Source organism: Silene latifolia, chromosome 1 (assembly GCF_048544455.1).
Source record: "Silene latifolia isolate original U9 population chromosome 1, ASM4854445v1, whole genome shotgun sequence".
In the NCBI taxonomy this organism is placed as follows: Eukaryota; Viridiplantae; Streptophyta; class Magnoliopsida; order Caryophyllales; family Caryophyllaceae; genus Silene; species Silene latifolia.
The window spans coordinates 118,569,267-118,595,592 of record NC_133526.1 but is presented as its reverse complement, the minus strand read 5'-3'; the positions used below and the strand labels follow the sequence as shown (position 1 = coordinate 118,595,592).

General features: G+C 34.5%; 2 protein-coding genes across 2 annotated transcripts; both read left to right on the top strand.

Annotated features, from left to right (window-relative positions):
• The first annotated feature begins 538 nt into the window (after positions 1 to 538).
• LOC141654274 (uncharacterized) lies at positions 539 to 3,072 on the top strand. Its single transcript, XM_074461811.1, has 5 exons — positions 539 to 796; positions 971 to 1,744; positions 1,851 to 2,249; positions 2,420 to 2,718; positions 2,841 to 3,072. The coding sequence occupies exons 1-5, from the start codon at positions 539 to 541 to the stop codon at positions 3,070 to 3,072; spliced, it is 1,962 nt and encodes a 653-aa protein (XP_074317912.1).
• A 17,262-nt stretch (positions 3,073 to 20,334) lies between these two features.
• Positions 20,335 to 21,786, top strand: LOC141654243 (protein FAR-RED IMPAIRED RESPONSE 1-like). The gene has a single exon (XM_074461810.1). It carries the CDS (start codon positions 20,335 to 20,337, stop codon positions 21,784 to 21,786), a length of 1,452 nt encoding a protein of 483 aa, XP_074317911.1.
• The last annotated feature ends 4,540 nt before the right edge of the window (positions 21,787 to 26,326 follow it).

Genomic DNA, 26,326 nt, shown 5'->3' with positions numbered 1-26,326 from the left:
AAGTCAGTTGGCATGATTAAGTTGAACCTGTGTCTATCTGTGGTTCAGTTTAATTGTGTTGAGCAAAGTTCAACTTCAATCCTGTGTTCAGCTGTGGATTTGAGTCTGAAATTTGTTAAGTTATAATCTTAGATTTCATGTGAGTCTTCTGTGGAAATTTAGGGTCTTAGCTATATCCTTTGGTCACTCAAACAAGTCACACAACCAGTTGAATCAGTCTGTCTGCAATTTCAGGACTTCAGGCTGTTTCAATTAACATTAAAAATACTTAGATTCCTTCAAAATTCATGAAAATTGGAGCAGTTCTAGAATAATATTAAATCTTATTTGTCATAAAATTTTAGATTTTTTCAAAGTCATTTGTTATTTTTAAGGTGTCCTGCAAGGTCCAGCAGCATTGTTGCCTGCCCATAGGGTTTACACTGCAATTTTGGTTATCAGAGCAAGGTTTAACACAATTCCACCTTTGTGTTAGTCTTGGGTTGAGAGAAGCTGTGAGATCGTTATCCCTACCTACATTAAAAACACAAAAACAACCATGAGTGAAGAGAGACTTGCTGGTATTGAGACCAGAATAGAAACACTTGCGGGAAATGTTGACACACTACTTAATGTTGTTCATGTGGTGATCGAAAGATTTCCAAACCATGATCCAAGGAGACAGCCAGCTGCCAGAGGAAGAGGCTTCTTCATGGGAGCAGGAAGAGGACAACCACCACCTGGTTATGAGTCAGACTCAGAGGAGAGCATCAGAATACAAGAGGAGGCTCTTGAGCAAGCAGACAAGTATCAAAAGGTAGAAATTCCTGATTTTTCTGGTAGTCTTAACCCTGATGACTTACTAGAATGAATTAGGGATGTTGAAAAGATATTTGAATTCAAAAATTACAATGATGCTAAGGCTTGTAAAGTTGTTGTGTTGAAATTAAAGGGTTATGCATTACTATGATATGACAACCTTAAACATCAGAGGTTAAGGGAAGGGAAAGAACCTATTAAGTCTTGGTCCAAGCTTAAAAAGAAATTGTTGGATAAGTTTGTTACCAAAGATTATACCGATGACGTGTTCATTAAGTTATCTAAGCTTAGACAGGATGAGAGACCACTTGAGACCTATTTGAGGGAGTTTGAACAGCTAACCTTACAATGTGAGATAAATGAGAAGCCTGAGCAAAGGATTGCTAGGTTCTTAGAAGGACTTGATAAGAACATTGCTACTAAGGTTAGAATGCAACCACTTTGGTCTTATGATGATGTTGTAAACTTGGCACTCAAAGTGGAAAAAATGGGAAAGTCTAAACCTGCTACATGTAAACCCAAACCTGTCTTTAGACCCTACACTGGTGTCAAAATTGCTGAGACACCTAAACCAGTGTCCCAGGCAGGAGGAGACAAGGGGAAGGCACCCATGTTCCCTAAGTCCAACCCACCTCTGACCAAAGAAAAGATTAAATGCTTTCAATTCCAAGAGTATGGCCACTTCAGGAAGGACTGTCCTTCCAAGAGAGCATTGACAGCAATGGAAGTAGAGGAGTGGGAAAGAGAGGGTTCAGTTGAGTATGAGGAGGAGCCAGTGAATGAGGAGACAACTCTTGAGGAGGAAGCCAACCAGGAACAAGTCTTGGCTCACCCTGATATAAGCCATAGTCTTGTTTTGTGGAGGGTAATGCACTCTCAACAAGCACCATTGGAGGAGGATCAGAGATCCCTCATTTTCAGGAGTAGATGTACTATTCAGGGAAAGGTATGTAATTTGATCATTGATGGGGGGAGCTGCACCAATGTGGCATCTGTCACCATGCTTAATAAGCTCAATCTCAGCACCTAGGAACACCCCCAACCTTTACAAGCTCAGATGGTTAAACAAGGGAGCAGAAGTCAAGGTGGATAAACAATGCCTGGTTCCATTTTCAATTGGCAATGTTTACAAAGATGAGATCTTGTGTGATGTAGTCCCTATGGATGCTTGCCACCTACTGTTGGGTAGACCATGGGAATTTGACAAGAATTCTATCCACCAGGGAAGGAGCAATACCTATTCATTCAAGCAAGGTAGCAAGAAGGTCACATTGACCCCTCTACCACCTAATCAGAAGAACTATGGGAGTCCAAGTGTGACTGATGGACTCAATGGAGTTTTATTTCTATCTGAAGCAGAAATGGTCAAGGAAATACAACAAGAACAGCTTGTTCTTATCTTGTTATCCAAAGAAATTCATGAGGATGTGGAGCATCAACTGCCAGCAGAGGTTAGGCCATTACTGGAACAATACCAGGATGTCTTTCCTACGAACTGCCTAGTGGATTGCCCCCACTAAGAGGTATTGAGCACCAGATTGACCTTGTGCCAGGATCTGTATTCCCTAACAGACCTGCATACAGGTGTGATCCTGATGCTACAAGGGAATTGTAAAGGCAGATTGATGAGCTGACGAACAAGGGGTTTGTGAGAGAGTCCCTGAGTCCATGTGTTGTCCCAGCACTGTTGGTACCTAAGAAGGATGGCACTTGGAGGATGTGTATTGACAGCAGAGCTATCAACAATATCACAGTCAAATATAGGTTCCCTATACCTAGACTGGATGACATGCTGGATGATTTAAGTGGTGCCATGATCTTTTCTAAAATTGATCTTAGGCAAGGCTATCACCAAGTGAGAATCAGGGAGGGTGATGAGTGGAAGACTGCCTTTAAAACTAAGCAAGGACTCTATGAATGGTTGGTTATGCCATTTGGGTTATCAAATGCCCCAGCACTTTTATGAGATTGATGACAGAAGTGTTGAGGCCCTGTTTGGGAAGATTTGCTGTGGTGTACTTTGATGATATCCTCATCTACAGCAAATCCACAGGAGAATATTTCAGCCACCTTGAGGAAGTGTTCCAAATCCTGAGAGGCAGCAAGCTGTTTGGAAAGTTAGAGAAGTGTACCTTCTTGGCTTCTGAGATTAAGTTCCTAGGGTACATCATCTCTGGGAGGGGAATTTCTGTGGATCAAGATAAGATTGATGCCATAAAATCGTGGCCAATCCCTAAGAGCACCCACAATAGAGAGGATGGTTTCATCATCTAATTTTTTCTCTTTCTTTATATTTTTTTGACACATCATTCCCTCTTTCATCCAACTCATTTCCCACTATCTACATCATCTTCATTTCTACTACATCTTTTTTCCTCCACAATAGAGAGGATCATCTTATATTACTTTTCTTATTATTATATTTATTTTATTTATATTTAACATTATGGGTTACTTTATATTGTTTTAATAATTTACAAATTAATAAAACTAATTTTAAAAAAAGTTTGTGTTGCTAAATTAAATAACATAAAAAATTCATAAAACAAAATATATCAAATTCATAATACAAAGTAAGATATAAAATTCATAAAACAAAATACATGAAACTTAACATTAAATTGTAATGCATATTTTTAGTTTATGTTTGAGCCTTGAAACATAGTCCATATATGTTCGAACAAATATGAATGTACAATAATAATTAAAAGTATATTGAGTAATTTTTTTTCCATAATAAATAAAAATTAAAATATCATCCATATGGCAAATAAACATTAGCTTGTGGGCACAAGGGCCTATGTCTCCTTTCCTCTAAAAGTAGAGGAAGGGCCATCTATACAAGAGGACACCCAACCTAGTTCCCACAATAGAGAGGATGTCCTCTTAGAGAAGAGAGAGGGTTAAGAGGAGACTCAATCCTCTCTATTGTGGGTGCTCTAACTGATGAGTAGAAGTTGTCAGGGAGAAAGAAGAGAGGGGAGACTGGAGAGTAAGACCATCAACAATAGAGAGGAGCTTATCTTCCTCTTATTTTGCCTCACTCCCTCTAATTTTTGGACACCTCATTTTCCCTTTCATTCACTTTATTTCCCACTATCTCCATCCTCTTTCTCATATTTTCTCACACAATAGAGAGGATCATCTTATGTTCCTCTCTTAATTAAATTACTCTACCAATTTTTATTAAAGAAAAAAGTAAAAGAATTATTGTCCATATGGCAAAAAGTGGTTGATTAGTAGGCATAAGTAGGGCTGAGCAAAACCGGGTAACCGACCCGGTTTTACAAACCGGTCCGGTTACCGGTTTTAAAAAACACTATATTTTGCAAACCGAAACCGAACCCGTTTAATTCGGTTCACCGGTTTTTTCGCATTTTCCAAACCGAAACCGAAACCGAAAACCGGTTTAACCGAACCGGTTCTCAACCCGGTTTTCATAATTAGTCTTTCTTTCGTTTTATACAGCCAAAGTAACAACTAGTTCATTGATTCATATGAAACTCATCAAATTTTACAATTCAACCAAAATTTAACAAATTACAACTTTAAATCACATTACAACTTCAAATCCCAAACAAACTAAGGAACTTGCATCCTTCTAAATTGACATCAACCGTCTATCTCATCAACGCCATCTACAACAATTATCAAAGCAGGAAGGTCAGAAACACATAAACTAGGATATGGGCAGCATGTAAATAAAATCGAAGTAACAATCACAACATCATATTGGTATTCAAATCAACAAAAGACTAAAACTTTTAAAACCCAACAAATGATAGATGATCTTCGATTTGAAACGAATTAAAATCAAAATAGGAGAAATAAAATCAGAAACAATGAGGGAAAAAAAACGAAAACAATCAGTACAAATGAAATAAAATCTGAACAAAGGAAACATATCATTATATCAGTACAAACAAAAAAAATAATATTAATAAGTCGAAAAAGTAGTATATAATTAAATAGATGAACAAAATGTCTATAAACCGAATTGAAATACACAAAAAACAACACCAAATGTATAAATGAAGTAGATAAAACATGATGAACAAATTAGCACAAACCTTTGATGTAATCTTTAAATTTGATGAACAAATATGACAAAAAAATTAGGATCGGTTTTTGTTTTGAGAGAGTGATAGTGTGTGAGGCGGAGAGAAATTAGGGTTTTTTTGTTTTGAGAGAATGAGGGTTATGCGGCAGTTTTAGACTTTTAGTGACTTAGGGTGGTATTTATATATTTTTGGTTTTTTAAAATAATCCGGTTAAAAAACCGGGGTCCGGTTTTATATTTTTAGCACCCGAATCCGAACCGCATTTCCTCAAAAAAATTCGGTTCGGGCACCGGAACCGGAAAAAACCCGAATATTCGGGCCCCTAAAATCGGGTTTCGGTTCGGTTTCGGTTTTTAAAAACGGATCGGATTTTTATGCTCAGCCCTAGGCACAAGGGCCAAAGTTAGCTTTCCTCTAAAAGTAGAGGAAGTGACTACCTTCCTCTTGTTAAGAGGACACTTAACATAAGTCCCACAATAGAGAGGATGTTCTCTTAGAAGAGAGAGGGTACTAAGAGGATGTTCAATCCTCTCTATTGTGGATGCTCTAAGAGCATCACTGAAGTAAGAGGCTTCCATGGTCTTGCTTCCTTTTACAGAAGATTTATTAAGAACTTCAGTGCTGTTGCTGCCCCAATCACAGATTGTATGAAGAAAGGAGAATACAAATGGACTGAGAATGCTCAACAAGCATTCAACTTGATCAAGAGAATGCTGTGTGAGGCACCTGTTCTCAGGCTACCTGATTTCAACTGTTTGTTTGAGGTAGAATGTGATGCCAGTGGAGTTGGCATATGAGCTGTATAGATCCAAGAAAGAAAGCATGTGGCCTACTTTAGTGAGAAGCTGAGTGGAGCCAAGCTGAGCTACTCCACATATGACAAAGAGTTCTATGCATTTGTCAGGGCTCTTATACATTGGAGCCATTACCTGAAGCCAAAACCTTTTTTGCTGCATTCAGACCATGAAGCTTTGAAGTACATCAATGGCTAGCACAAACTAAATCACAGGCATGCCAAATGGGTTGAATTCTTGCAATCCTTCATATTTTCAAGCAAGTATAAAGAGGGCAAGCAAAACAGTGTTGCTGATGCACTGTCTAGGAGATATTCATTGCTGACAGACATGGAACAGAAAGTTCTTGGGTTTGAGTTCATGAAAGAGCTATACAAAGATGATCCTGATTTCTATGAAGATTGATTAGCTCAAACAAAAGGGACTAAGGTTCAGGGAACTAATTTCTTGCTGTAGAAGGGTTTCCTGTTCCATGGAAATAAGCTATATGTTCCAAGGGGGTCATACAGGGAACTACTGACCAAGAAAGTCCACTCCAGTGATTTAGGAGGTCATTTTGGGGTCCAAAAGACTCTGGATATCTTGCAGGAACAGTTCTATTGGCCCAGAATGATGAGAGATGTCCAGGTGATGCTTAAGAGATGCTTCATCTGCCAGCAAGCTAAGAGCTCCTTTCAGGGAGGCCCTTATACACCACTACCAGTGCCAAACAAACCATGGGAGGATGTGAGCATGGATTATATCATAGCCTTACCAAGGAATTCAAGGGGAAATGATTCAGTGATGGTTGTAGTTGACAGGTTTAGTAAAATGGCTCATTTCATAGCCTGTAAGAAAACTGAGGATGCTGTGAATGTTGCTGAACTTTATTTCAGTAATATTGTCAAGATACATGGGGTTCCTAAGACCATAGTCTCAGACAGAGATGTCAAGTTCATGAGTTATTTCTGGAAGACCTTGTGGAAGCTGCTCAATACTAGGTTGCTGTTCAGTACATCACACCACCCACAGACAGATGGCCAAACTTAGGTCACTAACAAAACCCTGGGAAGAATATTGAGATGCATTGTCAGCAAGTCCTTGAAGGACTGGTATTTAAAACTGCCACAAGCTGAGTTTGCTTTAAACAAAGCTCCTGCATCTGCAACTGGTCACAGTCTATTTGAAGTGGTTTATGGGATAAATCCTCTGATGTCTTTAGATCTTTCAAGTGTACCAAAGGAAGAGATGAGCTATGATGCTAATAAAAGGGTGGAACAGATGCTGAAGCTCCATGAAACTGTCAAGAGACAGATTGAGAAAGCCAATGATAGGTATAAGAAACAGGCAAAGACTCCTAAGCAAAAGAAAGAGTTCATGCCAGGTGACCTTTTGTGGATCCACTTAAGGAAGGAAAGGTTCCATGCTAAGAGAAAGAACAAGCCGATGCCTAGAGCAGAGGGTCCTTTTGAAGTCATTGAGAAAATTGGTCCAGATGCTTACAAGATAGACCTTCCTTGTGAGTATGGGGTACATAGAACATTCAATATAGGAGACCTGAGTCCTTACTATGGTAAGTCTGATGATGAAGAGGGACCAGGCTTGAGGTCAAGCCCTTTTCAAGAAGGGGAGGCTGCAGCAGGAGCTGAATCAAGGGCTCCCAATCCTGACCAGGCCACAGTCCAAGTCCCAGTAACACCCATTGAATCACCCCCAACTCAACCAGTCAAGAGGTTCACCAGGTCCAGTTATCAGCTGCCTATATGGCCAGCTGGGGCAGGCCTCAACTGAAAGTCCAAGCTAGCTCTCTAAGCATCCTACCAGTCATCCTAAAATGCAATGTAATTCAGCAGAAATTCCCGCAAAAGGAAAGCAAGGCAGTCACATGTTGAAGTTAAAGCATAAAGCAACATTTCCTTATGTGGTGAGGCATTTGTGAGGCTCCTTGAAAAGAGTTGCTGTAACTTTTTCCACAAAGTCTGCCATAGATAACAACAAGAAGCCTTGACTTCAGCTAGCCACTAAATGAACATCAAACTGTGCACAAGAGGACAACTGACAGTGACAGCCTGCGACCATGCTTTATTTCAGTCTGTTTTACCCATTTGCTTTTGTTTTCACTTGTTCACTTTATTTACCAGCTTGTAAGATAATTTATGTTGTTTGTATTCATCTTAGATTAATTTTGGACCAATGGATGCTAGGGTTTTGAACTGTAATGCAAAGACAAGGCCTATATAAGGACCTGTGTCTCATCTGTTTCAGGCAGATTGTTTTTGAATGAAAATTAGCCTTGAGACTTCTCTCATTTCTTTCAAACTTGTGTTTAAACTGTAGTTTGGAAACCTGGCCTGGTGATTAACCTGTGATCTCTGTGGTTAATTGACCAAAGTCGGTTGGCATTATTAAGTTGAACCTGTGTCTATCTGTGGTTCAGTTTAATTGTGTTGAGCAAAGTTCAACTTAAATCCTGTGTTCAACTGTGGATTTGAGTATGAAATTTGTTAAGCTATAATCTTAGATTTTCTGTGAGTCTTCTATGGAAATTTAGGGTCTTAGCTATATCCTTTGGTCACTCAAACAAGTCACACAACCAGTTGAGTTAGTCTGTCTGCAATTTCAGGACTTCAGGCTGTTTTAATTAACATTAAAAATACTTAGATTCCTTCAAAATTCATGAAAATTGGAGCAGTTCTAGAACAATATTAAATCTTATTTGTCATAAAATTTCAGAATTTTTCAAAGTCATTTGATATTTTTAAGGTGTCCTGCAAGGTCCAGCAGCATTGTTGCCTGTCCATAGGGTTTACACTGCAAGTTAAATGTTATTACTATTGTTTCATTAATAAGAGTAAAATATTAATAGCGGGAGTAGTGAATTTGTCTCAAATTTATTTCATCCTAATTTTAGGATATGTCATAGAAAAATATATTAATGATAAATATAATTTATGAGTTATGCAACTTTAATTAATTTTATTTAATAATTTTTTTTTATGGTAAGTAGAGGTAGCCCGAGCAAAGCCGGGCACCAATACTAGTAATAATTATATTATACTATATCGCCTATATAGAGCTCGGTTTCTCTCCAGTAATTAAAAAAACTGGAGGGTCCAGTTCTACTCTAAGATGATGACACGTGGGATGACCCTAAATAAAGGGTTGAGATTTTCCAAAGCAATAACTATGCCTCTTTGTCTCTTTGTGGCTTCTTCCTCACATACAATTCCAACTCTGCCATTACTACTACTCCATTAATATTAGGAACTACAAGTTTTCATCAAATCACAAATCCAACATTCAACTATCACAAATACCCAATCTTAAATTTTCTCAATCTCATCGGGAGTCCGTTTTCGGGCAACTATCGATGCATGCAAGATTTGTGAAATAACAAATGGAGGATAGACGATTAACTTTTTATGAAGAACATTAGAAGGCATCCAACTTGGCTGTTCTTTCTCTCCGGTGTGACGGTACGGAAAAGGTGACGGTAGGGTGATTTCCCGTGGATCTCAGGGGTGGGTATTTGTGATGGTGGCTATGTATACACCTAAAAACTTCTTGGACCACCATTGTTCATTAATGGATGGAGGTCGGAGAAGAAGATGTGCAGTGTAAGGCTACTGCAGCAAGATGTCTGCCTTTTCTATTTTTTTTAATAATGATAATAAATTAATTTGGGTCATTGGATTTAAAAGGACAAAACAATCTGGTGGTAGCCATTGATGAGATGGTGGACTGTGTGAAGTATGTATGAGAGTAGAGATGGAGATGACTATGGTCTTATTTTCTAACAGGCTGGGAAATAAAAAACCATCTCAACCCTCCATTTTCGTTCTCTCTACGTGTCAGCTGATGAGGGTGGTACTGGACCCTCCAGTGGTTTTTTTGGTACTGGAGAGGATCCAGACGCGCCTACATATATGATATGCTATTATATTATAATAATATAGGAAATACTAGTTATTACTATATATATTAAACCTAGATGGCCTATCAAAACACACAACCCATACTTCCTTATTCCACCTTCTCACAAACAAACAAAAAAATAAAAAAAAAATAAACGAGAGGAAGAGAGCGATTATGCGGCTGCTACTCAGGACTCATAGCCATCATCATCGTAATTCTATTACCATCATCATCGTGTCTGTTCATCGGTTAATTCCATCAACATCGTTCTAGGACTAATTAATATAGGTCGATCTTAAGGTCTGTCTTAGGCTATATCTATGGCCTTTGAAGAGAGTTTTCGGTTGTTATAGCTGCTGGCCGCGATCCTTATTTTGGTACGGGTTCGGCGAAGTTTCAACGAGAACGTGCGTCACATAGGAGTCGAGTCATCCCATAAAATCAATGCAATGCATTATGTTGTTGATGGGTCTCACCCTTCAACCCTCACTCTTAATTCACCCTTCAACTTCCAATAATTCATTTTCTTCCCTCTCTTCACCATATAATTTCTTTAAAGAAAACTTGCTTATTACCACCACCACAATCTTAAACATCTCTTCGGAGCTTGTCCTTGAAGATTTTAAGATGGCATACTTCATGTTTTTGTTCTTGTAAGGTCAGATCTAATATTCTACTCTTATTTTTCATCATTTTTTTGTTATTTTTTCAATTAAGATCGGTCAATTTCTTCTTCTTTTCAATTTCTTTTTTATTTTCGTGTGGTTTTTTTATATTTTATTTCCAATTTTTTCGACAGCACAACTTTTCTTATACTGTTGTTGCTTCTAAGATTACATTAATTTGTAGATCTTGAAATTTTTGAATTAATAACTTGGTCTTCCCTTTGTAGATCTTAGAATATTTATTTCAAAAACTCTCCTTATTTTTCAGTTAACATTGTAGATCTAAAATCTACAAATTCTGGGATTTTCGAAACTTTATGCTTTATTTCTCAATTTATATAATAGATCTAAGGATTTAATATGTAAATTGTATTGTGAGACTGATATTGGGAACATAGATCTAAGACATTGTTATTTTTGGTCTAATTTTTTCAGGTTTTTAGTGTTGAAGCCTATGGAAGAACTCAAAGTCCTCATCTTGTTGCATGGAGAACAAGAAATTGAAGAACTAAAAAAGCAATTACTAGTATTCTTTTAGTAAAGCATAGTTGTAGAATATTTGTAAAAATCAATTCATTGGAATGTTGGTTGTAAAAATCAAAGTTCTCTGTCATATGAAAATGAAAATGGTTGTTGAGCCAAATGAAAATGGGTACATTATATCTCATATGTAAATGGAGGAAGTATAAATTAGTTGTAATGCTAATTTGGCTAATGAGTTGGTCATTAAGTTTCTTAATTTAAGAATTCTTTTTAATTTGATTCTAAACTATTGTTAAGTGATTTTTCTCCCGCCCAAAATTGGGTGGGATTTTTTTTTTTTTTTTAATAATCCAATATTGGTTAGCAACCAATTTTTCGAGACCAAAGTAAAAGTAGTAGCTAAATTGCGACTAAATAGAGTGGTAGCTACATTGCTACCAATATTTAGGTGGTTGCTAATTAGCAACTAATTACAATAGTTGCAGATTAGCGACCAAATTTGCGACCAATTGAAATCTGCAACTGAGCCTACTGCTACTACTGAAATTTAGTCGCTAATTGGTCGCTAAATGGCTTTAGCAACCAATTTTTGTACATTAGTGACCAATTGGGTTGGTTGCTAACTGGCCTTTTCCTTGTAGTGTTGTGAATTCTGATTATTTCGTTATTGTCGCGGTAACGCCGATTAGGCTCCTCTGCTTTGTCGAGAGTTTGACGTTGTGTAAGGTTGTTGGTACCGGTTGTGAGTAGTCGGGTAAATCCCGGGAAGCGTAGGGCTACTCTGTGTGTGGAGTTCAGTAAGTATATGTTGGTGCGGGATGGTGGTGTCGAGTGGAGACAAGGGTACACGGCGAGGGTCTGGTCTGCGCGGTGTTGTGTCCAGTGAGGGTGAGTGTATAGGATGGTGGCCTGGTGTGCGAAGTGGTTGTGTTTAGTGGGACGCAAATTAACTGGGTAGTGGTGTCGATGAGGACGATGGGCATGGCGGGTTGGCGGATAAATACGAAGAGCTAATTCAATCTACTTGACGATGAATACGTAGCTGCTGATGCTTGTGTTAATGGGTTGGATGATTAATATTAAAAGGAGGGTGTTGAGTTACAATGATTAGTTGATTATATTAGTTGGTTAGTTGAGGACTAAGTAGTTTAGTCAATTACGTAAAAGAAGTAAAGGTCCTTATAGCGAGTGAATCATTAAATAAGTAATCTCGTTAAGGTAATTTATATCAAATAATGAAATAGCTGTTCTAGTTATTAATTTATACTCCCTCCTATCTAGACCAAAGGTTACAGTTGCTTTTTGGCACTATTCATGGTCGTAGGGAATCTTTGATATTATTCTTAATCTATAAGACAAAATATAGTCATGTGAGATCTTGTTTGATTTATCGTCATGAATGCTATAAGAATATCAAATTTTTATAATTTTTAATAATGTGTAACTAAAGATATGCACGTTACAAAACGTGTCTCGACAAGTGTGATAAAGCAACTGTAACCTTTGGTCTGGATGAGAGGGAGTAACTAGTTTTGATACCCGTACAAGTGTGCAACGCACGAATTGTTTCTTATGTAATTGTCTAAATTTCTTTAAATTAATCTCTTTGAATTGTTAACCATAAGATAAAAAACGATTTGATCCCCTTAGCCAATTTACAAAAGTCATTTAAAAAGTTTATCTATGTCGTCGTAATATATCATATTATCCTACGTGTTGCAAGAGTAAGTAAACCTCTTGAGAGAGACGGTCTCAGAGTATATTTAGTGGTAGACATCTAAAATTTAAAGTTCAAAAAGTACCAAAATAATAAAGTATTTACGAATGATATAAATTGGTTAACTAATAAAAATAGTTATAAGGTCACAATATTATGGTAAGTTTATTATGAAGATGTATTACATATATAAAAAAAAGTCATGCTGCGCCACGATCGTCTATAAAAGGACTAAAAATACAATAAAGGAGTAACATACATGCCGCTTGTATATTATCGTTGTACTCTTCTATAGTTCTATGGATTAGTGACTAAAACTAATTAAATTTACTAAATAAAATGTGTCATTCACTATTCTTTCAAACCGCTATAACGCTGTACATACTCAGATAATCACTATATAAATACAATATCGATATAATCAACATCTACCTAGAAATGGGGACACCATTTATAAAAACACAAATCATGAAAATGAAAATAGAGAATAACATAGACACAATATTATTCACAACAATTTCAATCCCAATATATAACATTATCCACCACAAAATTAGACCACTTGCAAACACTTCCCCTTAATCAAATTATATACTCCGCTCTTTGTAATATCTAAGCCGCTAAAGACACGTATTATTCCAAGCAACAAAAGCTATTACTTCATCAATTATATGAGGTATACAATATTATGTATGAAAAAATGCGTTGTAACTTTGTTTTCTTATGAAAGGTTTATCGTTATTCGCCAACTTGAAGAATCAGGCTTAAGGATTATCAACTTCAAACTTTGGAAATGTGTTGCAGCCTAAACAGAAAAGTGCACACAAAAAAACTCGTTAGTACTCCATAATTATTTTGACGCAATATAAGCAAAGTCTTCTATTATGCTGCCCATGTAATACATTTTATATACTCAATACTATATATACGCTTTGTGGGATGTGAGAAATTGAATCAATATAAGAAAAGTGTACAAATTCACTCTTCGTCTCTTGTTAGATTTTAGAGAGTAATAATATTTGTTTTGTGATTGTCTAGTCAATCTTATTCCATTAGCATGAGTATTTATACAAAGATAAATTAATATTTGTACATCTCAAAGGTTATCATTTATTTATACAAAGATAAATTAATATTTGTGCATCTCAAAAGTCATCATTATCCAAAAGTAATGGAACATAAGTAATGCTCCATATTAAATCTTAATTCAAGAAGTTTATGAGTCATAAATAATAAAGAATTTCATCATAAAAATAATCCTAAAAATAATAGTCATTTATCTCTTAAAGTTTAAGAAGTTTATGAGTCATAAATAATAAAGAATTTTATCATAAAAATAATAGTCATTTCACTTGAGAAGAATGTAAAAATATATATAGAGATATAGATTGTTGTTTAATTTTCTGAACAAATTAAAAGAAAAAGTTTAATATTTATCATTGTGCCTTGAATTGTGTTTAATACTACAATTTTTCCAACTTTTTTTTTAAATAATCTAACAATTTAGTATTTACATTTAACATTTAATATTTTACATTTAACATTTAGTATTTACATTTAAGTTTAATTGTGCTTTAATTTGTGTTTAATGCTACAATTGTTCAAATTTTTTTTTTTTTTAAATATTAGTGATGATGTGGCATGCTTTTAGTATATTAAGAAGGTGAATTGTGAAAACTAATGGTTAGTCTAGCCTTTTTATATTATACTAGTTCTTTTGCCCGTGAAATTCACGGGACGTTTTTGTTTTATACTCCCTCCCATCCACTCTTTTCTTCCTCTTTGAAGTGGGCACGGGGATTAAGGGTGGGAAGTATAATATTGATAAAGATATGAGTGGAGTTTGGTAATTGGAGAGAGTATGAATAATTAGTATTAAATATTAATAAAGAAGATGGGTGGGGTTTGGTTATTGGAGAGGGTGGGGTTTGGTTATTGGAGAGAGGTAGGAATAATTAGAATTAAATATTAATAAAGGATATGGTGGAGTTTGATGAGTGGAGAGAGTAGGAGTATAATACTAATAAAAACGTTCTCAAAAAGGAAAGGGGAAGAAAATCTGAATAATCCGTTTTAGGAAATAGGGAAGAAAAGAGTGGATGGGAGGGAGTAATATTTATGATGGTGTTCAAAAGTGTTTAAAGAAAGAAGGTGTTTTGGTAGTGTCGCTTGCGGGCGTGTAGAAGCTTATAATCCATCTTTTTAGGAGGAAGTTATGTGTGAATTTCAAGGGTCAGTACCCTCGGCCTGATTTATAGATAAATTATGAGCAATGCGGGTATATTAACTCAGTTAGACAAAAAGTGAATGATATTAATTAACTCTCTTAATTGTTTCTTAAGAAAAGTGCTTTATTTTGAGGCGGGATATTTCATAATGCTTTTTTACATTATTATATTCCCTCCATACCACACCAATGGTACTATTGGGAATTTTGGCATTATTCATGGTCATAGAGAATCTTCGATATTACTCTTAATCTATAAGACAAAATATAGTCATGTGAGATCTTATTTGATCTTCGATATATCAAATTTTTATAATTTTTAATAATGTGTAACTAAAGATATTTACATTACAAAATGTGTCTTGACAAGTGTGAAAAAAGTCAATGTTACCATTGGTCTGGTATGGAGAGAATAATAACTAAGTTGATGTTTCATGTAATCCATAGGCTTTTTATTTTGAGTCAGGATCATCTCCATTTCCTTTTCTAATGTCATTTCAATGGTCCATTTCAATTCAATTGTCCAGATCGTATTCTGATAACATCTAACGGTTCTAAATTTATGCATAAAAATAAAAGGAAAATGAAAGTTAAAGGAAAAATTATTATTATTAAAAGGATTTGTGAGAGTAAATAGAATACTTATTATTAAAACTATTTGAATTTGAATCTTTGTAGCTGGCTTATTGCACGTATTAGTGTTAGCATATTAGAATACTTATTGAATAAAGCGTTAGCATATCACTTGAACCTCTTATCTCAATCAAGATATACACCGTCATCTCTCTATCCCGGTATGATCAAAGCTTCATTCATCGTAGAACGTTTGGAATAACCATTCACATTGAGGTCAATTACCACACCACCTCTATCATACATATAACATTACGCGATGCAAGAGTGTAATGGGGGAGACTCAAATGTTTAAACATAATAACATAGATAACTATAATGAGAAGATTAATCCACAAATTATGGATTGACAATTTGAACCACTTTTTATTAGCAATTAAATAAAGGAAAAATATTTCTCTAATTTAAGCATGACATTAAGGAACAAACTCTCAACCAATGTTCTAAAACATTGTAGTGTCTATTTAAAAACCCAAAAGGATGATATTGACAAACAATAGAAGAACTATTGTCGGTAACATAAAAGGATGAAACTATACCTTAGTACATTATTATCTTATTAAACTAATCTAGTAAAAATGAGAAATGTTTATACATAGTTTACATAAAACTAATAAACCACTCTTGGCCTTCATCTCGATCATTTGTTTACTTTTGATTAAAACACCCTTCACAATAATTCAAAAGGTAAACAAATGACTCATATGGAAGTAATAGTTTAACAGAAAGCTAATAAACACCATACCAAAGTATCGATCAATATTCTAGAGTAATTATTACTGTAAGAGAAACTCCATGATAAAACATGAACAGATAATGGCCATAAGCAAATCCATTTTGCTACTTGCACCCAACGATAGCGGACATCGATTGGTTAAAGTATAACATCAAGCGAGGAAGCGAACCGAAGCTTATGTGCAAAATAATCGAGACACTTAGCTGCTCCATGCGTTCCAGTTGGAACTATTTTTTTGGGACAACAATATGTTATGAATCGAACGAATCATGTTGTTCTCTATGCAAGAGTTTGAATCTATGCTTGATTGAATTCGATGAAGAAAAAGAGAGGCGAATATTCAAGTGAGGGTGTTTCTTGGACACAACAAATCAACTATTGGAGATAACATTGAAAATTATTTGTAAGGAGTACGGAGTAATATATATTGGGACTCCTACTACATTCATGGAGCATAGATGGGTAATGAAATGTATACAACCCATTAAGGTACTTTGTTTATATGTTCAAAGTTTTTGACGATTGATTTCATTATCATTTATTTGCCTCATTGTTCTCTTATCTTACTCCGTATTTTCCATCTTTAATGATTGCCTGTTCACTTTCATTCATTAAAGATTTTATCTCAATTGGCTACCTGATCGGCTGTTCAGCTTCCCATTGATTCTCTCCAGCCAGCCTTAATAATCATGACTTAATGTACAATGCCACGTGTGAGTTATTTAGCTTAAGTTGTTCATGCTCCCACATTGTCTCAATTTTATACTCAATCTAGGCTTTTTATATTATTTTATAGATATATATTATAATTGTATGCGGTATGCTAAATATGTAGGTTCGGATTTGGTAAAGCACCGTTGTTATTCGTACTTTCCTAGTTGGATTTGCGTCCGTCTCAGGTAGGAATATCCTACTCAACCAGGGGCGGAGCCAGGATCTAAAACTTGGGGTAGCAAATTTTTTTAACGTATAATTGTCTTGAAAATTAGAGCAAGAGCTCATAGTGCAAAATGATGAATATGACATGTAAATCGTAATTGGAATCACAATCATCAGTTAAAATCCATTGAATACTATATGGTGTTTTATTATATTGTCTTAAAATCGAACAAGTTCTTGTCTTTTTTTATTACCGCGTATTTCATATAACCCAACAATTGCTTTTGTTTTGAAAGATGATACTCATACACGAGGTGTATGAGTTTTTTCATACACGACCAATGAAAATGCGCCACATTGGCAAACTAGAGTTAACTTGTAGAGGTTAGAATAAGGTTAGATTAGTAATTTAACATATTGGGTTAATAAGTTAACTATAGTAGTTAACCGTTTTTATGGAAGTTTTTCAATTTGTTTTGACTTTCTTTAATTTCTTTTAATTACTTAAATTTATGTTATTATTTATATTTTTTTTGTTATTTAGCTTTTATAATTATGAAAATCGGTTTTTTAAAAACAATAAAATAAAATAGATAAAAATTGAATTCAATTAATCAAACCTAATTTAATTTAGTAATCAAATTGATGAAAACCCTAATTCCCAATTTCGTATTCAATAATCAAATTGAATTCAAATTTTCGATTTCATTTATCAAATTGATGAAAACCCTAATTGTAAATTTCGATTTCATATAATTGATGAACCCTAATTGTAATCGTCAAAATTCAATTAATCAACTGTAATTGAAAATTTCCAATTCATATAAGTGATGAACCCTAATGCAATAAACCCAAATTGAATTCAATTAATCAAACCCTAATTTAATTTATTAATCAAACTGATGAATACCCTAATTCCCAATTTCGATTTCAATAATCAAATCGAATTCCAATTTTCGATTTCATTTATCAAATTGTTGAAAACCCTAATTGTAAATTTCGATTTCATATAATTGATGAACCCTAATTGTAATCGTCAAAATTCAATTAATCAACTTAATTGAAAATTTCCAATTCATATAATTGATGAACCCTAATGCAATAAACCCAAATTGATTAATCGATTCCGTAATGAAATTGTAGATAAATATTTTGCCTTAATCAAAATCAAAATGAAAATGTTTATGAAATGATTAATCGAAAAAAATGAAAAAAAAAAATCAAAATCGAAATGAAGTAACCCTAACTTGAGAAACTGAAAAAAAAAAGCAAAAAAATTTGCTGGTAAGGAGATTCGAGCACGGGTTGTTGCTAGTAGAGGGCTATTGTTTGCAAAGAGTGTAGTAACCATCTAACCTAGGGGTATCAGCACGTCAAAGTACCCATTTCAATTCATTATATTGTTAAAAGGAAACCCTAATTCGGTTTTTAACCGTTTAATAAAGTCCACGATTTTTAAAACTTCCTTATTTAAAAAACTACCTCATTTACAAATTGACTTATTTTAAATTTTGAATTTCACATTTCCTTATTAGAAAAGATTTTTGATTGATTTGTGGAATATTTATTTAAATATTTTTTCTTATTGTTGAGAGATTTTAGAAAAGATCTTTCAATATTTTATCTTATTGTTGAGAAATTTTAGAAAAGATCTTCAATATTTTTTTGTGGTAGCAGTAACAGTAGAATTTTTTTTTAAAAAAAATCAATCAGTTTATAAGAAATTTCACGTTTTGATGATCAAATTGCTTTAATTTGATCGAAAAAAAAAACTTACACTAAAATGGATTTTGATTTGAATGTTCCTTGGGAAGAACAAAACAATGAATCAAGTAGTGATGTCGTTATTATCGATGATGATGTTAGTAACGATGTTGACAACCCAGACGATATTGACGATGGTCCTGCAATTGTTGAAGGAGGATGGGTTGAAAAGGTCGGAAATATGTTAAACACGGGCGGTAATGGCGATTCGTTAGAAGTTAATACTCCAACCAGAGGAATGACGTTCGTGAATGGTGACGAGTTTGTTGCGTTTGCGTACCTATATGCGTATAAAAACGCCTTTCAACTTTTTTGTAGGTGTACTGAACTAGTGAAGATGTACCAGGAAAGAGGTGTCAAACGCAATGGTATGGGGAAGAAGCAACCTCGTTTCTATATGATGAAACGCATTAGATTATGTTGCACAATGGGGGCCAATCCGAACAAAACAAACGGGTTTAAAGACATTGCAAATTTTGAGAAATGCAAATTTGCAATAGAAGCATCGTTACAAAACGATTTTGTTGTCATCGGTGCGTGTTGGTTGGAACACAATCACGTTTTAAAACACGAAAATACTCGTCACATGGTAAGTTACCGGATGTTTGACGAATATTTCAAAAGACGGGCCTTATTGAACGACGCTGCCGGTGTTTCTATTGCCAATAACTTCGAAATTCTCGTTAGAGAAGCGGGTGGGCATGAAAATTTAAAAATCAACAAGCGTGACATACGGAATTTTCTTAATCAAGAACGAAGACGTAGTAGAATTAACGGGGATGCAGCGGCTTTGGAGAATAGATTTATACAACTTAAGGAAGTGGATCCAGATTTTTACTACGCCATTCAGACGGATTTTGAAGGCAAGCTACTAAATGTGTTTTGGGCTGACGGACGTTGTAGAGGAATGACAAAGGCATTTGGTGATGTATTTTCTTACGATGCTACATTTTGTGTTAACAGGTGACCAAATTTACGTAATTTACTTAAGACCTTATTATTTTTTGTTAATTAATGTCGATTAAAAACCAAGTTATTTTTTTTGTTAATTAATTAATGTCGATTATTCCAAATAATTAGCTTAACTAATTCGAAATCAATAGCTTTACTAATTTTTGAAATCAGTAGTTTTGTTAATTTTCGAAATCAATAGGGTTTAGAAATTAGGCAATTCATTCTATTTAATTTCTAAATAGCTTTAGAAATTAATCAATTAGCTAGGGTTTGCTTCTTTAGAAATTATTATTGTGCTTATGATTAATTAGGGCATTTTTCGAAATTAATTAGGGCATTTTTCGAAATTATTAATTAGAAATTAATCAATAGGGTTTAGAAATTGGGCAATTTTCGAAATCAGTAGCTTAAATAATTTGATTTCGAAAATTGACTTAATTATTTCCAATTAATAATTGACTAATTTCTAATTGGAAAATTGACATAATTAGCTACTGATATCGAAAATTGACCCTAGCTAATTGACTAATTTCTAATTAATAATTTCTAAAGAAGCAAACCCTAGCTAATTGATTATTTTCGAAATAATTTTAGTTATTCGAAATAAGTAGGGCATTTTTCGAAACAATTTGTGCAAAACATTGACGGCATTCTCGAAATAATTAAGGCATTTCGGAAACAGAATTTGTTTTTATTATACTTATCTTATGTTTTAATTATAAGTACAAAATGCCCTTTACTCCATTTGTTGGCGTAAATCATCACGGCAGTTCTGTTGTGCTTGCTGCCGCTTTGATTTCACATGAATATGCGGAAAGCTTCACTTGGGTGTTTAGGAGATGGATAGATTGTATGGGTAGAGCTCCATCGGTTATACTCACGGATCAATGCAAAGGAATTGGTAAGGCTGTGAAGGACGTATTTACTAATACTCATCACCGTTTGTGTCTGTGGCACATAATGGTTAACGCAACAAAGAACTTGGGAAGTTTTGTCAGGTATCAAGAAATTATTGTTGACCTTTGGAAAATTATTGACGATAGTGCAGATAGCGATGACTTTGAGGAGGCATGGCATCATTTTGTAGCTAAGTATGGTCTTCATGAAAATGGTTGGATCATAGACTCTTTTCAAAACCGACATTCGTGGGTGCCATTGTATTGGAGGGACATCTTTTGTGTAGGTATGTCATCTACGCAAAGAAGTGAACAGACGAACCGATTTTTCAAGACTTATGTCAATGTTGAAACTACTCTGTTCAAATTCTTTGATAGTTATCAAAATGCACTAAGATCCAAGGTCGAGGAAGAATTAAAGTTGAACTTTGCTTGTGATGAAAGGCCGTCTCCTTATAATAAGACAATCATAGCTGAGGAAGTCTTCCAACGGGCTTACACATCTAACATTTTTAGTTTGGTGAAGGATGAGGTAAACGGTCTTATACACACCAACGCTGAGTCTCATTTGAACATTGGAAATTTCTCTTCGTTTAATGTAACGGATGAGGTGACAACACCGTTTTTGAAGCGTCGTGAGAAAAAGTACAATGTTACGGTCAACTTGGACTTCGGTGAGTTTAATTGTACTTGTAAACTTTTCGAGTTTAAAGGTATATTGTGCAGGCGTATTATTCGTGTACTACAGCTGAAGAAAGTGCAGTTTATTCCCGACAAGTACATTTTGAATCGATGGCGAAAGGACTTGGTTCGGGGTTATGAGCACCTTCCTGTTGGGTACTACAATCCTGGTGAGTCTGAACGACTCAAGCGATCTCTTGCTGTCACGATGAAGAACGACTACATATATAAGCTGGCATTACATGATGATGAGACGTATGCCTTATATGAGGCCAAATCAGCCAAGGTGATTAAGGCATTAGAGGCGCATGTCGGCATTGAGGTACTCAACGAAATGGGAGCAGGCTCCGATGTAACAAAGGTGTGGGGCCGTAAAAGATTACAACCGAAGGAGAACAACCTACGCCACATGGTACGGAACGCACCTCCTCCTACGGAAGGCGCCTTGAGAGACCCCATTGATAAAAGAGGTGCAGGAAGAGGGTCTAGGCCTAGGCAAAAGAAAGTAAGGAGGGTTGTAAACTTCGACGAAACAGGTCCATCGTCGCAACCAACGCCGCGGCGAAGAAGGGTCAGTACGACCACACCTCGTAACACGCAGTAGAATTGAGCTCTTTTTTTTTTTTTTTTTTTTTGGCTACATTTGGATACAATTTTATACGAATTGCAGGAACAATTTTAGACGCCATTTACTTCAGTTGGATACATTTGGATACATTTTGGATACAATTTTAGACAGCTGCTAATATTATGAATTACATTTGGATACATTTTGGATACATTTACCTCGTAACTTTGCTTTTGACGAATTGAGAGCTGCTAATATTATGTATTACATAAAATGTGACGAATTGCAGGAACAATTTTAGACGAATTGAGCTCGTTTTAGACGAATTGCAGGAACAATTTTCTCAGTTTATGTACTTCAATTGACACATTATGTATTTCAATTGTTAACATTTGAGATGATTTGACTCAAATTGCATGTGAGACATAATCATTTTGTTAAACTCAATACTCAACCTATAACACATGTCATATGCAATACACCAACTTGACAAATGAGTTAATGTTTGATAATGTAATTTAACGATTAATCTGATCGAAATTTTCTCAGTTTATGTACTTCAATTCGTATTAATCTGATCGAAAGTTTCTCAGTTTAACGATTAATCTGATCATTTTCTCAGTTTATGTATTGATAATGCAATACACCAACTTGACTCAACCTATAACACATGTCATATGTAATACACCAATTTTCTCAGTTTATGTACTTCAATTCCCACTACAATAACGATTTCACCATGTCAACGATTAAACAGAATTTGATCGAAATAGTACCATCCGATTAATCTGATCGAAATTTGATTGCCATGCAAACTTAACATAAACCGTATACAACCAAAAAAGATACCATTCGATTACCCATAATTACGATTTGAATGTTTAACGAATTTAAGCGAAATTGGACCTAAAAAACCATGAACTGCATAATTCGAGTACAATGTCCACCAAAATTAAAGGAACGAAAATGTAAAAAACCGCATGATTAAAAGACGAAATAATATGATAGATTATACCATCCGACTAATCTGATTACAAGACGGAAAACCATCATATTTAGCCGACTACTAACAATTTACAACCCTACATCCGATTCTACAACCCTTTAACATCCTATATCCCGCCATGCAAAAAAAAAAAGAGTAGTATATACAACTTTGAACTAGTTAGTAAAACATGATTACCATTGCATGCAATACCAATTTTGCAAGCAAAATGATATCCCCATCACATCTACCCTTGCATGCAATCAAAATCAAATCTATTGCATGCAATCAGATTGGGCCGAATCAAAACCAAAATGAAAACCGATTGCATGCAATAGAATACCAGTTTTCGGCCTCATAGTTAAAACGTAAATAAAGCATAATCTATTTTACATCACCCGGTTGTCATACTCCCATCCACGGCCTCATGCAAGACCGTGTTTCTTTCGGAACTTCAGGTCTTGCCACTTTGCCCATGCATGGCCCCATGCCTTGCATACTGCTACGAGATTACCACGGTCCCACGAATAACACCGGGGAATGATCTCGTGCACAACCAAATCATTGCACGAAGCAACTCGAAATTGAGGGCTATTCCCGTTGGTAGAACTAATGGATATAGTAGACGGAATATCTTTAATGGCTTTGGGTAAAGGAGGACGATAAGGGGCAGGACAGTAAATTGCCCAATTACGTTCTCCTTGGTTAGCCATGGATAATTTTGTGTGAAAAAAAAAATTAGGGTTAAGGGGAAGGTTTTTAGAGGGGAAGTAGTTTGAAGGAGATGAAGATTGAAAGGAGGAAGTTGAAGGGGGTTTGGTTCCTTTTATAAGAGATTTTTACCAAAATTTTTACCTTTTTTTTTCCCTTTTTACGTTAGTTTCTTTCTTTTATGTTCAACTTTTTTAATTTTTTTTTTCCTTTTTCGTTCAAAACCTTTTGTTTTTCTTTTTGGTTAATAAAAATTAATAATATACATTGTACAAAAAAAAAAAAAAAAATAAGCTAAAATATTTTTACATGAAATAGAGATATTAAACTATGATCGTTATAAGTAAGCTTATTTTCACATTTTTACGTGATATAGTTAAACTAAGATATGATCGGTATCGCTATGAACATTAAAATCAAATCGTAGTTATAATGATCGGAATTAAATTGAACCCTAAACCCTAAACCCTAATTACATAAAATGTCGATAGTAAGCTATAATCGGAACTATTTAGTACCTAATTACATAAAATGTCGATAGTAAGCTATAATCGGAACTAGTTAGACCCTAATTACATAAAATGTCGATAATAAGCTAAAATCGGAACTATTTAGTACCTAATTACATAAAATGTCGATAGTAAGCTATAATCGGAACTAGTTAGACCCTAATTACATAAAATGTCGATAATAAGCTACAATCGGAACTATTTAGTACCTAATTACATAAAATGTCGATAATAAGCTACAATCGGAACTAGTTAGACCCTAATTACATAAAATGTCGATAGTAAGCTACAATCGGAACTAGTTAGTACCTAATTACATAAAATGTCGATAGTAAGCTCCAATCGGAACTAGTTAGTACCTTATTACATAAAATGTCGATAGTAAGCTACAATCGGAAGTAGTTAGTACTTAATTACATAAAATGTCGATAGTAAGCTACAATCGGAACTAGTTAGTACTTAATTACATAAAATGTCGATAGTAAGCTACAATCGGAACTAGTTAGTACCTAATTAAATAAAATATCGTTAGTAACCTATAATCGAAACTAGTTAGTGGCTAATTACATACAATCAAACTTAGAAACCCTAAACCCTATATTCTAAACCCTAAACCCTATATTCTAAACCCTAAACCCTATATTCTAAAACCCTAAACCCTATATTCTAAACCCTAAACCCTATATTCAAAAACCCTAAACCCTATATTCAGTTTTGCGCCAATTGTATTAAATTCAAAATTTCTAACTTAGTTTAAATTTCAATTATTCATTTTGCGCCAATTAAATTAAATTTTGATGAAAAAAAAAATGCTTTTATGGGGAATCGAACACGGGTGACCTATGAATGCATGACTATTAGAAACCAGTTGAGCAAGGGGTATCAGCACGATTACTAAACAATTAATTTTCAATATATACTAAAACGAATTTAAGGTTATTGAAATAGTAACATATATTTTCCTTTTTAATTTCATTCACGCAATATTCTATCTCCCTTTTAACGTGATTCACGCAATATTATGATTATCTTATATATAATTATTAAATTCTAATTATTTCTATCATATCTACTTTTAATATTTTTTTAAATAATATTCAATTTCAATATCCTAAATAATAGGATCAACGTGATTTGGTGGGAAATAATGGCGGGAAAAAAAGGAGGGAAAATTTTGGGGGGAAACATTTCAATTGGACCCTATATAAATAACCCTAATTGCTAGATGTTACCTCCATTCCCAAATCAAATTCATAAGAAAAATAAAACTCGTTCCATTAAATCAAAACTTTTTAACCTACTGTCATGGCTAATCAAATTCAATATGCAATGTTAAATAGAGAGATTTTGATGGAAAGGAAGGCTCATGCTAGGGATTTGTTGGAGACAAGGATGTTTGTAAGGGAAATGTTAGACGTTGTCAAAGACACAAGTAAAATTGAGGATGCTATAGCCCGTGCTCGGTGTAAAACCATAGAATACATATATGAAGAAGAGTTCAATGCCAAATATTCGGCGTTCCTACCCGATGAACACCTGAAATGGCGCCAAGTGGGGCAACGTGAGTACCTACCAATGCCGGTTCCCGATGATGTACTCGTTCGGGTTGAAGGAGGGGACGATAATTTTGATGCCCCTACTACTCCCCCTCCAACGAGTCCTCAATGGAGGTCGAGAGGAAGATATGGTTTGGTTGGAAACAGCATAAGGCGCCTACAATTCTAGTGCTTAGTTAATTTTTAGCATTTTGTTTTATAATTTTCAAGTCTGATTACCACGGTTTTTAGTTTCAATTTACATTTCGTGTAATCGTTTCATTTTATTCCAATAAATTATATCTTATTTAGTTATATTCTTTTGCATTATTGGTTTTTTTTTTTTACAAACCCTAATGACCATTTCTGAATTACAGTAACTCATAATTTACAATTAGAAAATCAATTAGCCAAATTTGAAGAAAAACTAGCCTGCGGATTCGAACCCTAGTTGAGGTATTTTAGCAATTAATCGAAATAATTAGGGGATTAAGAAAAAAAAAACAAAGTTGTGGCTATACGGATTCGAACACGGGTTTTCTTGACTTAGCCTAAATCTAATCCTAAAAAATAAATAATCCCAAAATCTCTCAAAAAAAAAAATAATATTCCTAAGATCAACTTAACAATATTTTTTAAATAAACAAAAGATATTTTATGAAATAAAAACGAAATTTTATAATTAAGGCAATTTTTAAATTTGGAAATTCATTGCCTAAAATCAAGCTAAGAATATTTTAAAAAGAAAAGATAAAATATCAAATGAAACCGAAAATCTTTAAAAAAGGCAATTTATATATTTAAGAAATTTATTGCCTAAAATCAAGCTAAGAATA

What these genes read in the sequence shown, in the direction of transcription:
- LOC141654243 (XM_074461810.1), top strand. Translation starts at nt 20,335, where the DNA reads ATGCCCTTTACTCCATTTGTTGGCGTAAATCATCACGGCAGTTCTGTT.
- LOC141654274 (XM_074461811.1), top strand. Translation starts at nt 539, where the DNA reads ATGAGTGAAGAGAGACTTGCTGGTATTGAGACCAGAATAGAAACACTT. An exon ending in GATGTACTATTCAGGGAAAG is followed by an intron (nt 1,745 to 1,850) that starts GTATGTAATTTG and finishes AACCTTTACAAG; the next exon opens with CTCAGATGGTTAAACAAGGG. An exon ending in AAGCAAGGACTCTATGAATG is followed by an intron (nt 2,719 to 2,840) that starts GTTGGTTATGCC and finishes CCTCATCTACAG; the next exon opens with CAAATCCACAGGAGAATATT.